General features: G+C 36.6%; 1 protein-coding gene across 2 annotated transcripts; it reads left to right on the top strand.

Moving 5' to 3' along the window:
* Nucleotides 1-1,825: 1,825 nt before the first annotated feature.
* Nucleotides 1,826-25,932, top strand: HJURP (Holliday junction recognition protein). Of its 2 annotated transcripts, XM_032220283.1 has the most exons (14): nucleotides 1,826-2,053; nucleotides 2,841-2,907; nucleotides 4,738-4,793; nucleotides 6,711-6,738; nucleotides 11,440-11,486; nucleotides 12,922-12,976; nucleotides 14,595-14,656; nucleotides 16,181-16,291; nucleotides 17,110-17,185; nucleotides 19,016-19,094; nucleotides 20,406-20,496; nucleotides 21,024-21,087; nucleotides 22,690-22,777; nucleotides 24,890-25,932. In XM_032220283.1, the coding sequence occupies exons 1-14, from the start codon at nucleotides 1,988-1,990 to the stop codon at nucleotides 25,002-25,004; spliced, it is 1,005 nt and encodes a 334-aa protein (XP_032076174.1). In that variant the 5' UTR covers nucleotides 1,826-1,987; the 3' UTR covers nucleotides 25,005-25,932. The 2 variants fall into 2 exon arrangements, with proteins under 2 accessions (XP_032076174.1, XP_032076173.1); XM_032220282.1 differs by having other exon boundaries at nucleotides 19,016-20,496; nucleotides 24,890-25,931.
* The last annotated feature ends 855 nt before the right edge of the window (nucleotides 25,933-26,787 follow it).

The raw sequence follows: 26,787 nt of genomic DNA, 5'->3' as shown, positions 1-26,787 counted from the left end.
CCCTGGTCACAGCCAACAAATGATGTTCTAACGTCAGCTGTGGATCCAGGAGGACTCCCAAGTTGCGAACCCTCTCTGAGGGGCGTATGGTTTCACTCCCCAAGCTAAGGGATGGAATAGCTGGACCATTTTTGGGAGGGAGCATCAATTGAGTGCAAGCTTGTTCGCTCCCATCCAGACCCTAACAGCCTCCAGGCACTGACACATCACTTCTACTGCTTCATTGAGTTGGCACGGGGCGGACAGATACAATTGAGTGTCGTCCGCATATTGGTGGTATTTAATCCCATGCCATCATATGATCTCACCCAGGGGCTTCATGTAGATGTTAAATAGGAGGGGGGGACAGGACCAAACCCTGCGGCACCCCATAGTTGAGGGGCCTAGGGGTCGACCTCTGCCCTCCAACCAACACCGACTGCGACCTGTCCGAGAGGTAGGAGGAGAACCACCGTAGGACGGTGCCTCCCACTCCCGCCTCCCGTAACCATACACATCATGTTAATGCTTTACACATCATCTTCAAACTTTAGGACAGATAGGATGTTTGCATCATCTTTAATCTCTCACGTTACATAATTTACACAATATAAAATTTTGATATTAGTGTAGAGAATCTGTATTTCTTTTTGTTGCAGTTTTATCGCACTGCATGCACAATGCACTTAATTTCATAGAGAATAATTTTGACCAACTCTTGGATTCCTCAGAAGTACAATAAAGTAGCCTCTGATATTTTAGAGTCTTTTCATATAACATTGCTTCTGGTGGAGTCTTTTTCCTCTATTGTGCAAGTACACTGCTTCACCAAGATACTTTTAAAATGAATAAGATACTTTTAAAATAAATATTCTTCCTAATTGGAAGTTCTTATCGTTTGTCATTTCTTTTTTTCTGAATATCAGAATCAACTAAATTAGCTGCTTCTGTCAGGGGGGGGGGGGGGGCAAAGCACCATCCACGTCGCTTTATTTTATGTAACCCAAAATACAGCTAAATTTAAACTTGCAGGACTATGCAGATGCCCGCTATGGTATAGGGTCTCCTGCTTGAGCAAGGGGGGTCTCCAACCTTGGCAACTTTAAGACTTGTGGACTTCAACTCCCAGAAATCCTCAGCCAGCTTTGCTTAAGTCTTAAACTTTTGCTGACTGAGGAATTCTGGGAGTTGAAGTCCACAAGTCTTAAAGTTGCCAAGGTTGGAAACTACTCGACTAGTAGATGACCTACAAGGTCCCTTCCAACTCTGTTATTATTCTTATCCCATAGGTGCTTTTTCAGGAGGCAACTGGACTTTCTGATAACTAACCAGAAAATCCAGTTACCTCCTGAAAAAGCATCTTTGGGACAACCATGACCTGAATGACTGAAAATCTCCATAGACAGTTATTATTCTTAACATACTAATCTCGTTATTTCTAATGCTTCTCATACAACACATGCGGACCTAAGAAAAATCACAACCCACCTCTGGCAACTATATGTATGCAGTCTTTCGGCATCACTTTAAAGTCGTCAAAATTAAACTTAGAACCAACAGAATTCCTGCGTAAGGGGGGGAAAAAACAGGGCGATTTCAAGCGTTCTCTTTTCCTTCCAGTCTCCGCCCATGAGAGAAGATGGAAGGCAAAAATGAACGTCCGAACGTTCGAATAGCAAAATTGTAAGCAGACTGATTTTCTATCCTTCTGATTGGGCGGCCTGCAGAAAGCGAACGCGAGCGACCGCCTATCGGAGTCAAGAATCGGAAAAGCCTTTGCGGGGATTGGAATGGCGCTATATTTGAATTGGGAGTGGGCGGGTTTTTCTTTTTCCTGTCTCAAGTCCGGGCCTTGGCGTATCGGAAACAACCAATCCCCACTCTTAATGGTGGTGGTGGGTCCTGCACGTCCGGGGCAATTGACATGGATAGAGTGAGGCAGTGAGGAGAGGGTGGGGGACTAGCTTTAATATATCCCCTCGAAGTAGAAGAAACAACAACAAGCACCATGGATTGGCGTTTCCGGCATAGCCGCTACCGCTTCGCTTCTGCTATGAGCAGCATTGTGAACAAGGTAAGCAACAATGAGGATTGACCGTCGCTTTGAATGTAAAGGATCGGAACTGCGTGGAAAGGTTGGAGGTGTCCTATTAGGGTCCATGGGCTTGACGATGGCTACCCTGCGGGTCTTTTTTCCAAACCGATTTCAACTGACAAATAACAGTGATGTCTTCCCTCCTCCCTCCCTTCGATTAGTAGTAGTAGTAGTAGTAGTAGTAGTAGTAGTAGTGGTGGTGGTGGTGGCGGCGGCGGCGGCGGCGGAAGCGGTTGTACTTTATTACTGCATATCGTTCTCCCTGCCTGCATGAAAATGGAACAATAGAAGAAAATTCCGGTTTAGAAGTGTGTCTAAGTATTTGAGGCCTATGGGCCGAAACGGAGCAGAAGTAGATGTTCTTTTACTGCGGTTTGTGGAAAATACAGCCATACGCATTTCGTTCCTTGGTATAATTGCTTCATCAAATTCAGCAATATCAAATATTATTTGTATAGTTAGAGTGCACATAATGCAAACTAAGTCTTTGGAATACACAAAAAAATGGAGTTGATTCCTAGATGGTGACAGAAACCCTGATCATATGAATTTCTGCATTCCCAGTTTGAAAGTTTTCATGTGATCCATATCACGTGAATATAAGTAACAACAAATCAGGTATAGATTTTATCTGGTAAAATCCATTTTCAATAGAAATTCTAATCCTATTGGGCTATGCTGTTCTGAAAAAATGTCTGTTTTATCTAATAGATCTACTTAATAGTTAGGAAACATGCAAAACTTATGTGATATTTTCTTAATTTAGTACAACTTTGCCTTTGAAGACGATGTACTTGTCTCTATCAACTCATTGATTTATCAGACAGAGGATGGTAAGATTATTTTTACCTTATTTTATTATGAATATGTTTATTTTAAAACTACACAAATACAGAAATATATTGAATCTTATTTAAGAATAAAATGAAAAATGAGCAAAGTTTATTGTATTTATAAGTGATTAGTTTTGTAATCCAACAAGACACATCCATCTGCCTGTCTCTGTGTCTGTATGTGTATACATAAGAATGTAGCTATATCCACGCAAACATACATCTTGAAATTACTAAGAATAGGGCTGCTTTTATTACATAAAAATATCTAGATAAGAAATTGTCATCCTGTACATGTTGAAACAGGACAGCCAGAAAATCAAATACATCACATGAATAGAAAATAAAAATATAATCTTACATTATGAAGTGTTTATATTGCAGAATCTATGCAAACATACAATACATTGCTACACTAAATTGAACAGAGGTGGTGCAATCATCCTAGATATTTTAGTGGCATTGCATACTGTCAACCACAGTACAAGGGTTGGGAGATAGAGGCACAATGGCCGGTTGTTCCAATGCTTCCTAACTGAGCATATACCAAAGGTGTTCAAGAAACAGGTTAGATCCCTGAGCACGTTGTTATAAACAGCCTCATTGATTATTATTTTTTATTCTGTTCCAACACATACTTAAAGGCACTGGGAGAGGTCATCTATCACCTTGGTTGAAGTATCAATATGCTGATGATACTCAGGTATACATCTCCACCTCAGGCCCATTGGAAAATATTGATGTCTGGACAGTATCAATATATAAAAAGTATCAGAATTTGGGGGGAAACAGAGTCATACTTAACCCAAAATGTTAAATTACCATATTTAGTTCTTGAAAGGGTTATTCTTCCTGGAATGCACAGATTCTCATCCTCCTAGTCTTGGGGTTCTTGCTTGAAGAGCAGGTGAATATTGTAACCAGGAGTGCTTCTGCATAGCTCTGACTGATACATCAGCTATGTTTTTTTAGTAGAACAGGATGAACACTCATATGTGCTCTTAACATATCTCATATTATAGAACATGATTGGTTTTTTAATTTGAAATACTTAAATAACAGCTAGAGTTAAATATACATGGAGAAGTAATCTAGGGTCATGGCTAATGTTGGATCAAGTGCAGATGGTAATAGAAAATGTTCACAACTTTACTACTTTAAATCTGAACTTAACACAGGAACCTGGGATCCTCAATGACATAAATTTTATATGCAGGGAATCTAAATTTCAATTAATAAATCAAAGTTGTTCTTAACCTATCTTGGTCTCAGTCCGAATACCAATTTACAGGAGGGGAAAAGAGAAGGAAGGGAAAGAGTATAGAGAAGACAAACAAAGAAGTTTAAAGGGCTGGAGGCTAAAATATTTGAATAATGGTTGCAGGAATTGGGTATGTTTAGCCAAAAAAAAAAAGGACTAGGGAAGATAAGATAGAAGTGTTCCAGTGTTTGAGCAGCTGTCACAAAAATGGATATTTTCCATGGAGCAGAAGGAAAAACAAGAACTAACATGTGGGAACTAATCAAGGAGACAAGCAATGTAGTTTTCATTATTGGACATAGCATACAAAAAGTGAATAGAGATGCAAAATATGTTCTGTTCATTGATCCTACTATTATAAAGCTCTTTCTCCTTGCCTATGATAATAAAAACTAATTTTCAATTTTCTGTCATAGTCTGGCATGGTCATTCCTTATTTGGAGGAAATGTAGCCCCTAGCCCAGATGAGGCCTCTAATTTATTACTTTGTCCCAACTGAAATTTATGTAAGATTATAATCTTAATCAGAAATTTGTATTCTAACTACTTTATTCTTTTACAATTGATAGGACCAAGAGTTTGGGGAGAAGAGTCAGATGATGAAATTTTAGATGTGACTTATGAGGTATTAAAATGTATGCCTTTCATTCCTAACCTTGTTATTACTAATATGAAATTTATTTTCTAAATTGTTGGGTCCATGTTTAAAAATCCAAAAATATGTTTTAGATCTGGATGGTGCCTGCAGTTGTTCAGAAGTTAGTTAAGATGGAACTAATTTGTAGGGCTTTTAATCAATACTAACACTTCCTTAAAGTTCAGAGACTAAAGTGAGTTGATAGTTTTATTATTATCTGTTTTAGGTATTTGATTATTATTTTGATTCTGAAGTTGAAAAGTGTCAGCAGGGTTGTTTTAAGTATACAGAAAATAAAGATATTTCATTTGATGGTTACAGATATCCAATTTAAATTATTGTAATTCAATCTTTATTAAATAGGCATTGCATAGATCAGGCTTTTCATTAGAGGTAACAGACTTAGATGGGACCTTGGAGGTCTTCTAGTCCAACCTACTGCTTTGGCAGGAAACACTACAATTTCAGACAAATGGTTATACAATCTTTTCTTAAAAACGTCCAGTGTTGAGTCCCCACAACTTCTGGAGGTAAATCGTATTTATTTGTTTTTATATGTATTTGTTTTTGTAATCTGAATGATCAAATCCAAATATTGTTATAATACCTGACATTCCTTAATCAAATTTAGTAGGATAAATGTTTTTAAATTTTGTTATTTACTTTTTCTATGTAAGAAGGCAGATAATCTTGTAACTTTCTGAATATTGTCCTAATAGTTTGCTCAACATCTATGTTTGAGCATTAGTAGATGACTAAGACTAATTTGTGGGATGCGGTGGCTCAGTGGCTAAGACGCAGAGCTTGTCGATCAGAAATGTCGTCAGTTCGAATCCCTAGTGCCGCCTAATGGAGTGAGCTCCCATTACTTGTCCCAACTTTTGCCAACCTAGCAGTTCAAAAACATGTAAAAATGCAAGTAGAAAAATAGGAACCATCTTTGGTTGGAAGGTAACAATGTTTCGTGCGCCTTTGTCATTTAGTCATGCTGGCCACATGACCAGGGAGATGTCTTCGGACAGCACTGGCTCTTCAGCTTTCAAATGGAGATGAACACCTCCCCATAGAGTTGGGAATGACTAGCACATCTGTGCGAGGGGAACCTTTACCTTTTAACACTAATATAGATTAATTAAGGTCTCTTATAGCGGAATTATACTGATAGATAATTTCCCAAACTTAATGTAAGTTTACTATAAGTTACAGTCAAGACCAAATATTTATTCATCAATAGACAGATCACTGAACGCCTTCTAAGTCTGGGTTATTGCTCCTAAGTTTTTATTGGTAGAGTTTCTTAGTCCAGAGAGATATGTTGAGCTTCTACAAGGTATCCAAAGTCAGTAGATTGAACGATTTGTAAAATTTCAGAGAATTGCGTCTACTTGTTATTTAAATAATAGAATCCTAAAACTTGTTTGAACTTTAATTGACAGAGGAAGAAAGAAAAAAAATTCCTACAAATACCAGTTTGCTGTCAAAGTCAAATTGGAATCTACAGTTCAAATAGAATTTCCAGTTTTGTTTTAGACACAAACTTTTTATTCTAATTGTAATGTTCCCAGTTTAAATATGTAATTCCAACAAACGGATGTTTCAGAAGGAGCAATTTAATCATACTTTCTGTGCATTTCTTTTTTAAGATATTCACTACCGCTGTAAGCAGGTTATAGCAAAAGAAATGTCTTCAGTACAGTAATTCTGAAGTTTGTTTAAATTATATGAAATAAGTAGCTTCAAGATTGTAGATAAACATTTGCCTAGATTCGCTTCCTTCCTTCTGTGGACCCGTAGATGCTGATAACATAGTTTGTTATTGAACAACAAAGTTTTCAAGCAAATAATTTTCTGTTTATTACTGTTATAAAGGAATTCATTAACTGAAGTCTTTCTTTAAAACCACAGAACAGTATAGAATGCCAAGAAAACACAGGTAAGAAAAAGCTTTGAAATTTCATAGTATCTCTGTCTTACAGTGTGAAAGAATTTAGCCTTTAATTGTAAAGAAAAGTTCAATATTTGAATAATAATTGTTAAGCAAATGCAGAACAAAAATTGTGATGAAAAGAAAGAAATAGACGAATGAATTTGAACAACTATGTGCAGAAATTAATACTGTATTTTTCAGACTATAAGATGCACCAAGATTTCGAAGAGGAAAACAGGGGGAAAAAAATAGTTTTTGCCTTCCCCGGCTCCCAGGAACACTCTGCAGGCCTCCCAAGCCCTCTGCGCGCCCTGTTTTTGCAAAAAAACAGGTCCGTTTTTGGTGAAAATGGGGCATGGGGCGGGGTTTGGAGGCCAAAAATGGCCGTATTCGATGTATAAGACACACCAACATTTCCACCCTCTTTTTTCAGGGGGTGCATCTTATACTCCAAAAAGTACAATATTTTTATGCTTATGATACTTATGCCAATAAGTATAAATTAAGAATAATTATGTGTATATTTTATAGTAGTTACTTTGAAAGTTAATCATTCTAGCATAAGATACTGATATTTGCTTTTAATAGTCTTGAGAATTCTTAAGAGTTGGTTAGTGAGAAAAAATCATAAATTGCATGAGAGCTTGAGACTTTTTAAAAAAAAAATAGACTTCATTGCCATGTGATCCTCTGATGCTGAACCAGGATTCTTGATTTATTTAATTGCCCCTAAGAATTTACAGAACCATTCAAACTCTGATGTAATCTAGAATTCCTTATCCAAAGATAAAGTATCAGTAAATTAAGTACTGTAATAAAATAACAACCATTGTTCTATATATAGCAAAACTCCACTCTGTTCTCAATTCTAGGATTTCATTCAGTTACAAAGATAATAATAAAAGAATATATCAAAATGTTGGTAGCTTTTGGTTATATTGGTAAATAAAAGTCAATGTTTTGAATTGAGTTCATCTGCTAAATCAAGTTAAATGGACAGTTTATTTATTCAATCTTTTTAAAAGAGATGTATAGATGTAAATGCTGCCCAATCTTTAATACTTGACTCTTTGCCCAGGTGTAATAATATAATCTAATAATGTCATCCAATGTCCCATTTAAACCATACTGTCAAACAATGTTCCCTCTAATTTTTTTTCAGTGTGAGCGGGAAAGTATAGTGTTTGAGCGGCACAGTTTCATGCCTGAGCACCTAAGAGAGCAACAGTTTGAACTGCTGTCACGTCTGCTGGACATTTGCGCAACATTCCAAGCGTCAAGCGCCGATTGCGAGTGAGGTTCAGCCTGATGAATGCCAGGCATGAAAATGTGCTACTCAAACACTATACTTTTCCGCTCACCCTGGAAAAAAAAAGACTTCTGCTCAGCTTTTACATTGTTAGACTGGCTAGAGAGAGACATGGCACCAACAGGGTCCTGGGTCCTGGCATTTTGCATGCAACCTGTCCTCTCACATTCTTTGGAATGCAACCCATCACATTTGAATTAGATTTTGCCAATTATCCTATTAAAAGATAACCCTATTATTCTAAAATACGACTAACTCAATATTAAAAACTGTAAATATTTAATCCTGATAAATAATAGCAGTAATTGTTATTTAGTATGAGTAAAATCAGTATTGATATATCAATAATAATATCTATCAAAATTGACAATAAACACTAAAATAACAATACAAATATATAATGTGAAATATAAATGTAATAAATATAATATATAAATGCAACATAAATGTAATAAAATAATTTATCATGAAACTCCCCCTTTAAAGTAGTAAGATCAATTAAATAGTCTAGCAAGTTTGGACTATATGCTATATGTTATGTTACTTAAGAATATATATACCTCAGAATCAGATACAACATCCACATCATTTCCAACTGAATCGATAAAACCATATGCCATGCCAAAACTATTTTAAATAAAGATATGAAATTAATCAAGTCTTGCATTTATTTTTCAAAATGAATGTACCGTATTTTCACGACTATAAGCCGCACTGAAAATCCTAAAATTTGATCCAAAACCAGCAGTGCGGCTTATAACCCGGTGCGCTTTATATGTGGAAAAAGATCTCCCAGCTGCTTTCGGGGCTTCCTGGAGCGCCAAGAACCTTCGCGCTGTTCTCCGCTCCTCACGACTGCAATAGATGTCCAGAAGCGGCTTTTGGGGCTAATGGGGATTGGATTTCCAGCTCGATAGCCCCTGCCGCTTCTGGACGTCTATTGCAGTTGTGAGGAGCCGAGGAGAGTGCGGAGAACAGCGCGAAGGTTCTTGGCGCTCCAGGAAGCCCCGAAAGCAGCTGGGGGAGGCGCACGGCTTGGTTTCTCCTCCCTGGACGTCGCAGCAGCAGCCCCAAGCGCACCGATCTCTGTGTTTTTCGCAGAGATCGGTGCGCTTGGGGCTGCTGCTGCGAAGTCCAGGGAGGAGAAACCAAGCCGTGCGCCTCCCCCAGCTGCTTTCGTAGCTTCCTGGAGCGCCAAGAACCTTCGCGCTGTTCTCCACTCCTCACGACTGCAATAGATGTCCAGAAGCGGCTTTTGGGGCTAATGGGGATTGGATTTCCAGCTCGATAGCCCCTGCCGCTTCTGGACATCTATTGCAGTCGTGAGGAGCGGAGAACAGCGCGAAGGTTCTTGGCGCTCCAGGAAGCCCCGAAAGCAGCTGGGGGAGGCGCACGGCTTGGTTTCTCCTCCCTGGACGTCGCAGCAGCAGCCCCAAGCGCACCGATCTCTGCGAAAAACAGAGATCGGTGCGCTTGGGGCTGCTGCTGCGACGTCCAGGGAGGAGAAACCAAGCCGTGCGCCTCCCCCAGCTGCTTTCGGGGCTTCCTGGAGCGCCAAGAACCTTCGCGCTGTTCTCCGCACTCTCCTCGGCTCCTCACAACTGCAATAGACGTCCAGAAGCGGCAGGGGCTATTGAGCTGGAAATCCAATCCCCATTAGCCCCAAAAGCCGCTTCTGGACATCTATTGCAGTCGTGAGGAGCGGAGAACAGCGCGAAGGTTCTTGGAGCTCCAGGAAGCTACGAAAGCAGCTGGGGGAGGCGCACGGCTTGGTTTCTCCTCCCTGGACGTCACGTCGCAGCAGCAGCCCCAAGCGCACCGAACTCTGTGTTTTTCGCATCGGGGCATGCTCTTGCAGCACACCCCGATGCGAAAAACACTGAGATCGGTGAGTTTGGGGCTGCTGCTGTGACGTCCAGGGAGGAGAAACCAAGCCGTGCGCCTCTCCCAACTGCTTTCGTAGCTTCCTGGAGCGCCAAGAACCTTCGCGCTGTTCTCCGCTCCTCCTCGCGACTGCAACAGATGTCCAGAAGCGTCGGGAAACGTGCGGCTTATAACCCGGTGCGCTTTATATGTGGAAAAAGTTTGAAAAATTAACGTTAATTGATACTGCGGCTTTTAATCCGGTGCGGCTTTTGGTCGTGAAAATACGGTACTATTTTTTTGTTATTTGAGTTTGTACCCCATCTTTTCATCTCCAAGGTATTCAAAGCAGCTAAAAGATTTTTTTAAAAAAATTTGAAATCTACTTAAAAACTGGTGTTAACATCACCATAATCTAATTCAAAAAGCCTGGCTAAAAGGGGAATTATCCTTTTCTAAAACCAAAAAAGAAAGAACTGCTTGTATTCTGTAGTATTTAATCAATGCATAGCTTTCAAATGTAATCCAAATTATATATCTAAACAACATTATAAATCATTTAAATATCAGAAGATTCGAGCATTGTTTTTTCTGATCTCTTGGCAGAAAGGATGTGTACTGGCATTTTATGGAATTTAAAATGATTAAGTCCATGACACAAATTGCACAATAGGAAATCCAGGCCAGAATGCATTTAACTCATTGTATCACCAGGGACCAGAATTTAGCAGGCCCAGGGAAAAAAAAGTAGGTAAGGCCACTTTATAGCTAAATTTGATACCATTAAAAATTAAATAGGATTAAAATCTGTGGTTTATAATTTACGCAGTTGTGCAATGTCGCCCGCCCCACTCCTTTCGCCGGCAGTAGCCCGCTGCACCAAGGGGGCATGTAAGAGGGAGGGGGAAAACAGGAGGAGTTACGAGTCGGGGGAGCAGGTTGAAAGCCACCGCACAGGTGGAAAGGCAGCCAACCAGCCGGCCACCGCCAGCCCCGCCGCTCTTCCCACCCCCTTCCCAGCCTCACACAGTCCAGCAGTCGCAGCAGAAGCAGCCCCGGGTCTCCACTGCCGCTCTCCGTATTTTCTGGGCAGGGTCTCGCAGGAAGGAATCCCCTCTCCAAGGGATCCCCCGCCCCGAACATGGACTTGAAGAGCCGTTCTCTTCAAAACAAGTCTGGGGAGGTCCTTTGCAGGCGGCAAGTTGTAGCCGCCTGCAAAGGACTTCCCCACGTTTCCTTTACAGAAATCTCTGCGCGGCAGATAGATACTGCTGCGCGGGATTTTTTTTGCGATGTGCGCGGCCGCGCAGGCGCGCACCTTAGAGGGAACAGTGCTGTCAAACTGTTCTACAAAATGTTTGTACAAGTCGCTTGGGTGAATTGAGTAGTTTGAATTTATTGCTAAACATAAGAACAATGTTCATCAATAAAATAAGTGTCTTGTTTGCATTCATTAATTGGCTTTAAATGGCATTGAAGATGAAATTTTATTTTCAGATGTGCATATCTAATTAAAATTTGTCTTTTTAATTAAGTACAAAAGCAGAATTCTGATTTTGAAGAAGACTTAACAGATGATCAGGTATGATATGCCAGTAGCTTAGAAACAGTAATATGAAACTTGTCTTCAGCTGCAAATATATGCATCTTCTCATTCTCCATTTCTACTCTTATGCACCATATTTTTTTTAAAAAAAGTTTAAACACTTATTTGTTGATTTCCTCTCCCCCTCCCCCTTTCTTCAAACTGTGATCCTTATTGTGATTTGGATAGCCAATATAGTATACTACGTTACATATGATCTTATATTTTTAACTGTACCAATTATTGGGCAAGCCTATTTCTTTTCAATTGTGAATAAAGAATAATATAATATATAAAATATATCAGAAAATAATGCTTATCACATTGTTTTATTGAAATATTACAACATATCTTATATGAGAAGCCACTTGGAAAAATTGTCATTACATTGTGATATGTATCCCATAGCATTAATTCTTATCTGTTACTTGTCAGAGTTCCAAGTAATAACCCCACCCCCCGAAAGAAGACGCCGAGGCTAGAAGTTCCTCAAAGTTCCTTTTTATTAGAGATGTCATATTGGCACATCTGGGAAAACTTGAATCTGAAAGCTTCTGGGTTTTCCCCACCCAAAAGAAAGTCAAAGTACTCTCCCCTGCACCCACATTTTCATCAAATGGTCCAATCACTCCACCGTCCCAACTGGAGATACTTCCCAGTCACGCCACTCCAGGTGGAGGCTGAATCGTCCTTAACTTCCAGAGAAAAGAATATTGTTGTAGCTATATATCTCAACCACTCCACGAAATCCCCCTTCCCGGTTTCCCACAGCACTAAATGTTGCAGCCCTGAAGATCCAAAGAAAAATATGGCTTCCAGGGCTGACATTACCACATTGGCTCTTACTCCCAAGTACCCTTAAAACATGGTATTTCTGGTAAATTGCAAAATGAAATAGCACAAATAACATTACTGGGGGTCTGATAAGCAAAACACCTATGAGGAATCTTCGGAATTATCTTGAATAAACCATAGAAGCATTTAATTTGTAAGTTAGTATCTTATTGAAGGATCTGCTCAAGGCTATTATGTAAACTCAGTATATTTAGATTTAAGGCCTGAAAAACTAGATCATTTTGTCTACGTTTTTCACTGTAAGATTGTCCTATATAAAAATGTAAATTAAATCGCCACTCAGAGTTGCCTGAACCACAAGATGGATGGCAAATAAATTGGATGCATAAATAAATATTAAGTCAGCAAATTATAGTTTTGTTTGATTTCTCCTCTGCCCATCCCATTATATAATTGGCAGCAAAATTATAAATGCATAGTGATTGATGTCAGCTGATACAGTAGTTGTTCTACATGTTTGGAAAATCTAAAAAGAAATTAGGAGCATTTTGGAGCAGAAAATGTTCCAAAGTTTGTAATTGATTTTGTACACTAATTGAAGTTAATGCAATGCTTATAATTTTGGGTTTTTAAAAAGACATTTGAAGAAAGTCACTTCTCCAACTTACATGAAGAGAGTCAACTCAGTCCAGGTAAGCACAAAACATGTAACCCTGAAAATTACTTTCTGTTTATCTACACACGTTTTACTATTAAACTTATTTTAAAATGTATTTAACTGATACTTGATCTGCAAAGACAATTCCTATATGTCCCACTGTATTTATATTCAACAATAACAGTGCATCATAAACCTCATCCTGTGAGTTAATGAATTGCAGAATTTTAGCCCAAAATGTACTGTATTTTTCGGAGTATAAGACACACTGGACTATAAGACGCACCAAGCCAATGCCATCTGGCTACTACCCGGGGGAGGGCCTTCTCTGTAGCAGCTCCGGCCCTTTGGAATGAACTCCCCGCGGATATCCGGACCGTCACCTCTCTCCAGGCCTTCCAGAAAGCCATCAAAACCTGGCTGTGCCGGCAGGCCTGGGGTTGATGAGTTCCCCTCCCCTCTCGACTGGTATGGCTGTGTGATTTTCGTGTATTTTAATTATGTGTACTGTTGTTTATGTTCCCTTTACCCTTTGAGTTGTTCTCCGCCCTGAGTCCCTCCTGGAGAAGGGCGGCATACAAATAAACCAAAACTAAACTAAACTAAACTAAACAAGGTTTTGAAGAGGCAAATAAAAAATAAAAAAAGATTTTGCACTCTGCAGACTTCCCAAAACCAGCCCTTTTTCTTCCCCCCCCCCCAAAAGGCATGAATAGCCTTTAGGAGGCTTGTAGAGTGCTCTGGGAGCGGGGGGCAAAAACGGGCTCGTTTTCCGTCAAAAAAAATGGCCGTGCAGAGTCTGTAGGAGGCTTATAGAGTGCTCCTGGGGGAGCCAAATTGAGCAAAAAACTGCCCATTTTTTGCTCATTTCTGCCCTCTCAGCCCCCAGGAGCACTCTGAAAACCTCCTACAGACTCTGCACGGCCATTTTGGTGAAGGGGGCAGGGTTTCGGGAGGCAAAAAAATGCTGTATTCAGTGTATAAGGCGCACCCAGATTTTCAGCCTCTTGAGGAAAAACGGTGCATTTTATACTCCGAAAAATACGATAATTTTTATTTTTGTTTCAAGCAACATTTTTGGTATCTTTTTGTACAAATGAATACTAGATTGTAATATCTGGATTGAAGTGTATTTAAGTCTGTAATTAAGAATCATATGACATGCATATGGAATTATAGCCCCCTTTTCCCTTTTAAATCATTAACATGTGTTGCTAATTCATTATTATCCATTCTTCATATAATTCAGATAATTGTATTTGTGTCATTATTTTTAAACCTTGATTTGGAAGCTTTCTGTATGACATTCACTCATGCCCTCCCACATACATTTCTCAAAGAATGACAGTACAACCAGGCAATTTAAGTGACTTCTGTCTTATTCTTGTACAATAACTTGTCAATGAAATGCTTTTAAAGGCCATAGTAATCACAGTGTTGGCTATATACATCTTTTATACTGGCAGCAATGTAATGTGTTTTTTTTAATAGCTACCAAAAGAAGAGTAAATATTTCCTTTATTTTCCCAAAGAGTTTGTGTGTGAGTGTCTGTGTGTGTGTATTTAAGTGAAAAAAATCCTATATGAAAAATTAAAACTTGGTATTAATTATGCTGATTAAAATATAATTTTTATTTAATTTTGAATTGCAGATAGCAAAGGGAAGGCTGAGTTGGCGTCTCTTAAATATCAGTTGGCCAATGTACATATCAAGGTAATAGTATAGATAAAAATAAAATTTTGTTCACCATATTAGGATATTAGTTTTAGGTAACTTAACACATTGACATATAGCTAATCCTCATTTAGAAAACACAGTTGGGAGTGGCAACTTTGTCATAAAGCATAACAATTACTAAACATAACTGTAACTTGCTTACAATCCTATTTCCGTTTTTCTCTGCTGTACAAACCTTTAAAGGTATAAATGTGAAAATTGGTTACTTACTACTTTTATTCCACTAACTGTGAATGGTCACTAAACAAAGCATTCAATAAAGAAGTATTAGCTGTATGACAAGGGATATGATAACTACAAACTTTCCTAACTTGCAAAACAAAACCCCCAACCTGTCAAAACCTTTCCATGTAGTCAGCAAATATTTATGGCTTTATCTACGCAGACAATTGTGCCTTCTATTCTAACTGGTGTGCACATTTGGAATTGTGTCATTTTGTCATGGAAGCTGCTTCAAAATCACCATGGAGAAGTAGTGGAAGGGAGCTTTCCATTAACAAAATAATTATTATTAAAAAGATAATTACAAATCAACGATTTTCTAGAATACAGCCCATTCTGTCCTTTTACTATGAGATACTGTTTAATGACTTTACCCCGTATTAAGGATTACAGGGTTGTTCAAAAGGAGTTACTTCTTGCCTTTCTCTTTCATGCAAACAGATATAATACTAAACAATCATTTCTGACTACTCACTCTCTAAAAAAGCTTATGTGTACCAGTTCAAATGAAGATTGTGCTGACAACTATTTTGATTTGCAGCATTACAATTTTCTTTTTATTAAAGTATTTTGTATAAGCAGTAAGATAAAATAGGAAGCTTGATGAGCATCAGGGGGACAGGGAAGAGCAGCTGGGTATGATATTGCCCACAGACACCATATTGAAGACATAATCCTAAATATAGTGATCTAACAAATTATATTGCACAGAAAATGTATGATAAAAAGTATATATGCATTACGCTTTAATATCTTTGTGGCTCCTTTTTAAGAGGTTATTCTTACTGGGTAATTTCTCCAATAAGATTGTTTACACATGAATTAGGGCATGCCAAATAAACCACCTTTCAATTTCCATACATTAGAAGTGCTCAAAAGTTGTGGCATTCCTTGGGAATTGTAAAAATAGTTTGCTTTAATATAATTTAGATGTGCTTGGTAAGTAATTACATAAATATTATAAGTTTTATCATTTTGTTTGTTTCATTGCATGGCATGTAATCTTAATTGTTATTATCTGACAGTACCTGGTTCTTTGGTAATGTACTGCCATAGGAAAAATTAATATATGAAATAATGGTTAATAATCATCAATTAAAACATTTATCTAGGTTTCTACCATTAATCTTGCTGTAACATTAATGAATCCTGTTGAGTCCAGGTGAAAAGTGGTTATTAACTCATTAGTAAATTCAGAAGGAACAGTCCATATCCAACTACCTTGTTCATATAAACTGCAGACTTTCATTTTGCTCTATGTGCTACTTTTATTGAAAGGAGAACTTCCCACTTGAACGCCCGTTTGGAACACCTGCGAAGAATAAATACAAACTGGAAATGGACGTTCTATTGAAAGATTATGCCTTTTCTGTTCCAGCAATGTTTACGGTAGTGTAGCTTTTAATTCATTTTACTGAATTTTTTTCCTATTATAATTGCATAGTCCATATTTTTCTATCCATGGTCTGATTTCTGTCCATAGAATTTCAACATATTATAAAACCTTTATATATTTTCTATACAGTAAGAGCTGAGGTGGCACAGTGGTTAAAATGCAGTATTACAGGTTAATTTACTGCCAGGAATTTGATTCTGACCAGCTCGAGATAGCAATAGCAGTAGACTTATATACCGCTTCATAGGCCTTTCAGGCCTCTCTAAGCGGTTTACAGAGAGTCAGCATATTGCCCCCAACAGTCTGGGTCCTCATTTTACCCACCTCGGAAGGATGGAAGGCTAAGTCAACCCTGAGCCGGTGAGATTTGAACCGCTGACCTGCTGATCTAGCAGTAGCCTGCAGTGCTGCATTTAACCACTGCGCCATATGTAGATTAGGATTGAAATTAATTGTAAATGGTTAAATATATTCCTGTTTCTGTAAGAAATTAAATTAACTGGAATACTTAAAGCAACACAAAAATATTCCTACTTAATCCAATCCACCAGAATTATTTTACCATAATGGACAACCAGATGCAACTTCACAAAAAGGACATAGGTATAATAGCACCTTCTTATTGCCTCTCAGGAAATAAGTTTACGACTCTTTTCCGGTTCATTTATTTTATAATTCCATATTTATATATTTTTAAATATGGTATGTATATAGTATTCCATGTATTATCATACTATATAATTGTTTACCTAATGATTCTCGGTTGGTTTAATGTTTTTATTAACTACATTCTTTATGTACCTCTGTTTAGGATACAAAACCAAGAAACATTGGTCCGTTGTCTCCTTTGTGGCAAAGGAGGAAATTGGAAAACAAATCCTTAATCGGTGAGCTTTGCAACAGCTTCAAGATACTTCACAGTACTGAAAATAAGAAAATTTCTCTTTCTCCTTTTTAAATTTCTTAGGAAATTGTCCTTATTTTTAGGATTTTTTTTATTTTTTAAAAAAATTAAAGGACAATATCAGATGTCTCAGAGGTTTTTCAGCTTCTTTGTGTTCAAAGCTTATGCTTTCTAATTGATTAGCCAAGAACTGCATTAATTTGATTCATTAAAAAATTCTTGGAATGATACTTGTTAGATATGCTACCTAGGTAAGATAATTTTTAAAGCACTGACTGATTTCATGTGTTATACGACAATTCTGGGACATTTATTTAGAAAAGAAAGCTCAAATGTAATTGTGCGATCTGGATCCAATAAGGAATGCAGGAGTCTATTTTTTTATCTTTGTAAACACAAATTCCCACTACAGAAACTGCCGTACACCCTCTTTTCCCCTCACTTATTTCAGTCTTCTTCAGCTCATCTGTCTGTACCATCTGAATAGAAGGAAATGAACAGTCAGGCAAGAGCTGAAATAAAGTTGTTCTAAGTGCCCTGATTTATACTTTATAATTCTTTCTTGTGTTGACTTAATGTTTTAGTCCATCTAGTTTAATCTTTCTTTACTGAAAGTAGTGAAGATATCCAGGGTCTCAGCTGGAAATCTTTCCTTAGAATTCTTAAAATGGGAATGCCATGAATTAAACTTGGAATCTTCCTCAGTGGAACCTACATGTATTAATTTAATACTACTACAGAGTGCGGCACTTAAATGGATTATATAATCAGATTGGAAAATTTAGAGGGCACGCATGCTCATTCATGCATTCAATCAGTATCCGTATCGTACCTTTTTTACATAGCTGGGTTGCAGTCCCACCAATATTTCATTTTGTATTCATCTTTGAATAACTGGCCTTTAGAATTTACTTTAAGACATAACATTATTGTTAGCTGCAGACAATTGTTATAGTGATAGCCCTCAAGATAATTTAAAATGATTGTGCTAAGAGGTACCTATTAATAAATCTGTAATTAGCAGCACACTCAAAAATTTATGTGGACAGATAAATAGGGTTACATGTTTTCAAACAATTAAATACTACTTTATCTCATAGGAATATTTTCTAGTCCTCCATCATAAAGTAATTTGCTTTATTCTCCCTGTAGAATGATATGATTATATTTCACAGTTTGACATCCTGTGCCATGTTTGAGTTTAGTTTAGATATATAAGTCTACATTTTCATATCCCCGTATGACTATGTAATTTATAAAATAATTTTAGAGATGTCACAGTTTAAGTTAATTTATTTCTGAGATTAAGAATCATTTTAACATATCTTGCTTTCTGAATATCATCATAATTAATATACTTATCTAAAGTAAAAAGAATCAGTAAAACAGCCTAATTTAAGAACCATGAATTTATGAAGCATTTTTATGTTTCAACATCATTTAAGACAGTTTAGATCTGTGTTTTCATTAAGCATGTATTAGCCCAGTGATGGTAATCCTTTTTGGCTCGCGTGCCACTAATTTTGAAGAGTTTTTACTGTTGTGTTTTATAATTATATAACAATGTTATTTTATATTTTGTAGTTTTATTTATTATAAAGTGATACAGGACCATGCTTTATTACCACAGTATACAAGTATAATAAATAAATAACTAGCAGTATAATGAATTATTTTAACGAGTCAAGCTATAAGTGGCATTGTAACAGATCATAGACATTTTAGAAAACATTAAGTGTCTTTATTAAGTAATGTAAACAATTTGATACTAAGTGCTGCTTTTTTGTATCTTCATTTTATTGGCTCTAAATAGGCCGTGATACAATCCAGAAGAAGCAGCTGTCACCTGTATCACCGACATCTCCAGAACTGTCCATTTCTACTGCTTCACAGTCAGTGAATGGGACAATTGTGCCTAAAAATCAATCCTCTCTTAATAATGGAACTGGCTATAGTAGCTTTTTAGAAATGTATGAATCTGCAGATGAAAACTGTTCATGGAATAATGTCACAATGGCAGACTTGTATCCAGGAATGGTAAAAACTTTTACTAGACTATTGGATAAATCGTTTTCCAATTCATTAATCAAGCAATACAAATATGGATGCTGCCATTCTAAAAAGGCAAAATTTAATACTAACAAAGAGAAAATAAGAAAGTCCAGAGTACTAAAACTGACACCTGGCTTCATTACCAAAAATGCTGAAAAAAAGAAATTATCTATGGGAAGTAATGGTGACAATAGTCCTTTTTACAATTCAAAGCGTCAGATGCAGTGTTCTGAAAAAAGCATTTACAGAATAGAACCTACTGTATCTCAGAACTCAAACAGAATGGTAGTAGACTGTTCTGGTATTATAGAAGATTATTCATACAGGCAAAGAACTAGAAAAAGTGTTACAGAGGAAACTGTTTGTCCTAGAACTCTTTGTGCAAACGAAACATTTTTGGTCAAAAATACAACTTGTTCCCCTTTATCTTCAGACAGTGTAAAAAAGAATCAAAGTTTTGGAGATACATTTTGCACTGTAGATTTAGACACATTTAATACAAAAGCAGAAAGTGAAACTGAAGAACTGAGTACGATGGCATTCAAAACTACCTCAAGTTTAAGTTTGTCTTCGAATGGCAGTACAAACTCCATTTTACAAAGAAACAAGTCTCCAGTGAAAACCTCTAATGGACTCAAAAATCATGAAATTAAAACTTTCACTGCCACTGTTTCACTACCACGAAGTCATTCTTTTTCATCCTTTCATGCTAACCAACGTCCCATTTCTTATAAACAGAAATATGAAGATGCTTTTGAAAAAATATATAAGGAATTATGTTCTCCAAAGTTGCAGAAGACATTTAAGTTTTCAAATATATACTCAAGCCCTAGAAACTCTGCAGATGTACACACTTCTGGTTTAGATACTCTGTCCTCAAATTTCCATAAAAAGACAAAGAGTACAATTGAAGATATGTACCAGAAATTATGTTCTGAAGGCTTTCCCAAATTTCCAACATTTCTAAGAGCAGCAAACTTAAAAAAATACGAAGGAATGCAAATATCTGAAACTGTAAATGCCCTTGTTAATTCTCCAATAAGAACTCTGCCCGCTGTTGCCAGAATTAAAAGAGCGGCTCATTTTTGTAATGAAGATTCTCAGTATTCGCCTTTAAAAAGGTTAAAAAATAAATCTGATCATTCTTGCAGAATACATAAGAAATTACCTTACTGGGAAAACATAAATGATACAACTTTCACATTGTATTCACCTGTTAAAAACAGTTCGGCATCAAATTCGGTAAGTGAAATATAATCTACAATGCCTTCAAACCTAAAACCTTTTTTAAAGTACGAAATCCTTTAAAAGTGTTTTATTTATGGACATTTCTAAAATACATGAACTTATCTTTCAGGGCAAGGTCCTACATGTACCTACGTATAAATCTCATTGAATTTAGCACAACTATTTTTAACTAATCTCTTGGACTAAGAGTCTTACTAGTTGTTTTGGCACTGTGTGGTTGTCCCTACTGCTGTTCTTTTCTAATACGTGAAATTAGATTATGGAAGGATATTAATATATGGATGCTAGTATTTTTTTAAAAAAAAAAACTTTGCCTCCAAGATACAGATGTAACATGCTTTGACAGATGAAGTAATGTTTGATTCAAATCTTCTGCAAAAATAGAATACTTAGAAACTAAAGTGATGCAGAATGGAAAAAAAGTATGGTAGAAGTTTGTTGCTAAATAACATTTTACTCTGAGACATCAGCAATCAAGGTTGATGATGTTAGTTAAAAATCTTAAAATTTTTAATTTTCAGAATTACGGAGGTTCCGTTTCTTCAAGTCATAGCTTTCTGGCCACTTCAATTGCTGATATGGAAGGTTGGTTTAAAAGATTAAATGCAGACTATATAGCAATGTATTGTTCTTTGGTCAAGTTAGGCAGTTAATTGTTTATTCCAAGAAACATTCAAATATTAGATCAACTAGATCTTTAATCCTTTATGCTCTTTAAAAATAGTGTAGGCAACAAATAATAGACAGAGTCAACAGATGCTGTCAGAGTAGCACAAACTCATAATTTCAGGTTGGTTTTAATGATACAACATTGTTTCTTTTGTCTGAACCCATTTCCTAATATTACTAATTCCTAATATACCAAATTAGGGATCAATTTTTCTAATATTAGATCATTGGGTTGAAGTTTTTGAGTCTATTTTTAACTTCTTTGTGTGTCCATTGACTGACAAATGAGTCTGCATTTGCTTTTGTTTTTCCCACTTTCAATAATATGAATATTAATAGATACAATTTTTGAGTTTTGAATTACCATGTTATAGTTGGAAAAGGCTGTCAGAAAGTAAATGCAACAGTATGTATATTACATAATCTGGAAAATATGAATTAGGATTATTTGTTTAAAATATGGATGAAATTAATACTTTTTTTTTTACTATTTTTCCCATTTCTGAATTGCCTGTCTCAAAGCACATTTGAATTTGGTTTAAGAAATTTACAATAAGAATAATATTTATTCAACCTTCTAAACCAGCGATGGTGAACCTTTTTTGACTCACGTGCCATAAGCGGTGGAAAGCTCAGGAGGGTCGTGCATGGGCGTGCAACATCCATAATGCAACGCACGACACACACACACCCCAGTGCACATGCGTGCATGAGAGGCACTCCCCCCATTTTTTGCATGCTATTTTTGCATGCTTTTTTCGCCCTCCCCAGGCTCCAGAGGCTTTATAGGCGCCTGGGGAGGGTGAAAACATCCTTCCACTTCCTCCCCCCCCCCCCCCCCGAGGCCCTCCAGAGGCTTCAGGAGCTTCCCTGAAGCTCCGGGGTGCAAAAAACTGAGCCTACGGGCAAACCAGAAGTCACTTTCAGTTTGCTCGTAGGGCCATTTTTAGTCCTCCGGAGCTTTCAGAGTCCTTCAGGAGGCTTCCCTGAAGGCTCTGGTGGACTAAAAACAACCCTATCAGCAAACCAGAAGTGACTTCCGGTTTGTCCATTGGGTTGTTTTTGGTCCTCCAGAGTCTTCAGGGAAGCCTCCAGAAGGCCCCTGAAGGCTCCAGAGGTCTTAAACCGGCCCTACGAGCAAACCAGAAGTCCGTTCCCAAACTTCCCATAGGGCCAGTCTTTTGTGCTTCGGAGGCTTCAGGGAAGCTCCTGAAGCCTCTGGGGGGTGGGGGGCTGTTTTCACGTTCCCCAGGCTCTTATAAAGCCTCTGGAGCCTGGAGAAGGTGAAAAATGGCTTTAAAAAGGCTGAATTCAGCTGGCCAGCACTCACACCTCGTGTGCCTTGACAAATGGCTCCATGTGCCACCTGTGGCACACATGCCATAGGTTTGCCATCCCAGTTCTAAACAGTATTTTACTTTTCATATGTTTGTCCTCATGATTTTTTTTCTTTTTGAAATAATTTGTAACCAAAATATTTAAACAGAACTTTTTAATCCATATCTAATTTGTTCAAAGAATCTGAGATTACAGGTATGAATGAAAATATTCCCAGGAGTTTGCACAGACATGAATTTTCAAGAGAGTCACAGAATTATATACCAAAGTAAGCAATATTTGAATTCCTTTTCAGTATTTCATTTAGTTATCTATCAAATGTATATTGCTGTCCATCCCATTTAAAGTGATAACAATTCCTTATATTTCTTTATGAATGGGTAGAAAGGAGGAGACAAAATACTCAGGTATCTCTATTAGCTACAATTAAGGCAAGATCGCTAATCTTTCTATTGACATGAATCACATTGAAAAAAGCCCTAGCGAGCAGGAGAGATATCCATATAAAATTGGTAGAGTTGAATGTTTTTCTTGCTTTTAAACGATAAGAGCTTTATTGTACAATTGCATTATCATTTTGTATCTATCTCACAACACTGGAAAAGCAGATTCGTTTAAAGGGGTCCCAAAACTTCCAAAAGAGTTGCATGTGGTTTTGAGGCTCAAAGTTGCTCACGGGTAATCTTGTTTTGTGGGATTACAGAACAGTTTCTTGCATTAAAACATATAACACAGAAGATCATCTGTGTTCTCGTCTATAGTGCATTCCTTTCTACATAATACTCTGATGGCAGGAAGCTCAGGTGAGGGGGAATTGTCATGAATGATCATGTGAAAATAAAAATGAGGTCCAGTCAAAGCAACATTATTTATCTCTGTGTTGCTCTATGTCACTGGATTTATTTAATCACTGACTACTGAGATGATTAATTATTCCTTTATCAATATATTGAGATGATTAGTATTGCTATATCGCCTAAGGAAAAATGATGGGCATACCATAGTGAAAAGAGAAACAGACATTATTTTAGAACCAAATAAAGAGAAGTGACTAGATGAAAGAACACCATAATTTAGCTTACTGCAAAACAGTCATTTCTTTGTGTAAAATAATAGATATCATTTGAAACAATATGTTTTCCAAAAATGGTCAAATCATTTTCTTAGTTATAATTCTCCCACTTGATTGACAGTCATTCCGAAGAGGTTAAGCAATAGTTTTTCCTGTTTATACAAGATGAAATCTTCTGCAGGAAAAGCATATGCTTTGCTATGGAGCTGTGCTCTTCCCCAGTATATTTTCAATGTAGGGAAGAAACAAATATGCATGGGAAAAGGCTAATTCAGGGATTTATTTAACTTTAGTTGGAATAAATAAATTCATAAAAAAGGGAAAGAAAAGAATGTTATATCAAGTATTGTTGAACTGGTTAGACTAGATAACAGGTGGGCTTGCCTAAAGATAACATATTAAGTTAATGTTCAGTTAGATGTCCAGGGTTGTTATTTTTTTTAAAAAAAAAAAACCTTGCATATGTTGACGTACAAAACATCATAACATAAAATTCTTTAATATTCGCAGTAATGTACTTTTGTGCATATCTCCCCAATAAACACTTTCATATAAAAATTTGAATCACATAAGAGCAATGGATACTAGTAGGTATCATATGTTCTGCTGTCAGTGTTAAGGTAGAACTCATATTGGTTGATCACTATATTTCACTAACAGAAATCAATGATGAGTTTCTTGTGTATTATGCATTGTTGACACCACAAGTGACAGTTTTGTTATTGTTGATATCACAAATGACAATTACTAAAATCCTAAAATTATTTTGCTAAGTTGTACATGTTAAACTATTCTGAAGTTAAAATTATCTTCTGAAATACAGCATCAAGATCAGTAGCATAATATGTTTTGGTGGGCTTTATACTTCATTATAAGGGATGCGGTGGCTCAGTGGCTAAGACACTGAGATTGTCAATCAGAAAGGTCAGCAGTTTGGCGGTTTGAATCCTTAGCACCATGTAACGGAGTGAGCTCCTATTACTTGTCCCAGCTTCTGCCAACTTAACAATTGGAAAGCATGTAAAAATGCAAGTAGAAAAATAAGAACCACCTTTGGTGGCAAGGTAACAGCATTCTGCTCCCTAGAGTCGGCAATGACTAGAACATCTTTTTATACTTCATGTGTATATGTCACGTATAAATTTCTTTGAAATGCATCAGAGTCATTAGTTTATTGTTTGTGTATAGAAGTACAGAGGGGGGCGGTCAGTTAAAAAGATACAGTCAATATATCTGTGCTGGGAGCTCTTTTGCTGCTTTCTTTCCTGGTATTTGTATCAGTCTGATCAAGTTTTGTTTCTTTGCTAGGGTTTCCAGAAAGCTGAGCTATAATGATGGGAGAATCAGAAGAAGAAAACTCATACAGAATGATTATGAGGAAACATTTCTGGAAGGATTTGGAGAAGAAAATGATGTTTTTTAACAAAATATATTTTATTCCAGTAATTTCTAGACAGAATACAGATTCAGTGGAATATTCCTGAACAAAGTGGGAAAATATTTTTTACCAGTTCTTTAATTCATCAGCTCTAACACGGGGCAGTAGACTTAAAAGACTGCAGTGAGAGATAAAAACTACTGATATAGTTCAGCATTATGGGGATAATGGAGACTATATTTCTAAAATTCAATAGTTCAGCTAATTGTTTTTTTCTTCTTCTTGGTAGTTTATTTAGCTTAAGTGTCTATAAGAAACATCTTTTGTGGTCCTGGATTTGTTTGATCTGCACCTCTAGAAAGAAGTTATAATAATCAAGATGTAAATGTGTTTTTATAAAGCGCTTTTAATAAGCTCATGCTTTAGGATAAATCAATTTCATTGGTAAAGAATATATTTGAAAATATCATTTTTTTAATTTTATTTTAAATATACCTAATATTTGACACATATATCTTCATCTAATAAAATTTTAATATGTTTGTATTATGACTGAGTTCGTTATAACCCTGCAACTGGGATATGTAAAACTGTTAATTTCACCTAGGATAAATCTTTCCTTATTTGCTTATCAATTTTCTAGGCTACCCAAGACAGAGCATAGAAGTTTTTTTGGGGGGGACTATAAATTAAAAATACAATATAATAGATAATGTTATCTGGGGGGGGGACACAACAAAAAAAAATGTTGCCCACTATTGGGTGTTCTCAGTCATCAGAAATGGGACCAACAAAAAAGGCTCAATTCTATAAGGCTAGCTTGTGAAGGAAAGTTATTTCAATCTTATATTTTTGCTTGAACTGGTCAGGTGAAATGGGGAATCTATACGCCAGGACAAAGTAAGGCTGATGATGTTACCTAGCTAGGGTAATGAAACGTTTGCAAAAAAAAAAAAAAAAGCAAGCTCAGAGAGCACTAAGGAGCCTACATTTCAACCCTGAGCTACAAATATTCTCCTTTATTGATAAGTTAAAGTACATTTATTAATTATTAGAGAAAGCATTACATAATACATATTTTGGAACTGATTGTTTATTTTCATGTCAAATTAGATAAAATGTCATATTTAAATATTTACTTCCTGGAACTATACCAACTATCGTATATAAATTTTCCCTTGAATTTGTTCACTATGAACAAAAAGCAACTATTACTAGTAATCCCAAAAAGTATGTCAGATTTACCGACTAATTTCAAGAAAATAAAATGTGCTTAATTCAAACTTCATTGCTGTATTATGAGATTTCCAATGCATTCATGTAGTTTTTATTACAAGACAATGTTCTGGATGTTATATCCTGAACAGGTACGTCTGGGGAGCAATTAAGAATATTACTTCTTATAGAATACACTATAAAACAGTGGTGTAAAAATCAATAGCAATCACTTAAATACAATGAAAAATGTCAAATTCTTCCTTGGAGATTTATTTTTATACCTCATTTACTACTTTCTTTACAGACCATTTAATTCAGATGCTCAAGACATTACATAGTCATTGAGTAATTGAGATTGACTCTTAACAGTTCTTAACTAGCAGGAAACTACATGCCGACATTACATTTGCTAGCTGTACAACTGTTAATTAGATGAATCAAAGCTGATACATTATTCCCTAATTAACCTTAAATATTTCCTGATGTTATTACATGTGCAGTAGGGCAAGTTATAATAATACTGAGCAGAGCTGAATGAATAAGTTTTACTCAGTAAGTTAGCAGAATTTTTGTTAGTGGTTGTAATCTAGTGGAATATAACTGCTTTATA

Source organism: Thamnophis elegans, chromosome 6, assembly GCF_009769535.1.
Source record: "Thamnophis elegans isolate rThaEle1 chromosome 6, rThaEle1.pri, whole genome shotgun sequence".
Classification (NCBI taxonomy): domain Eukaryota; kingdom Metazoa; phylum Chordata; class Lepidosauria; order Squamata; family Colubridae; genus Thamnophis; species Thamnophis elegans.
The sequence above is the reverse complement of the archived record's forward strand: the minus strand, read 5'-3'. Positions and strand labels throughout refer to the sequence as shown.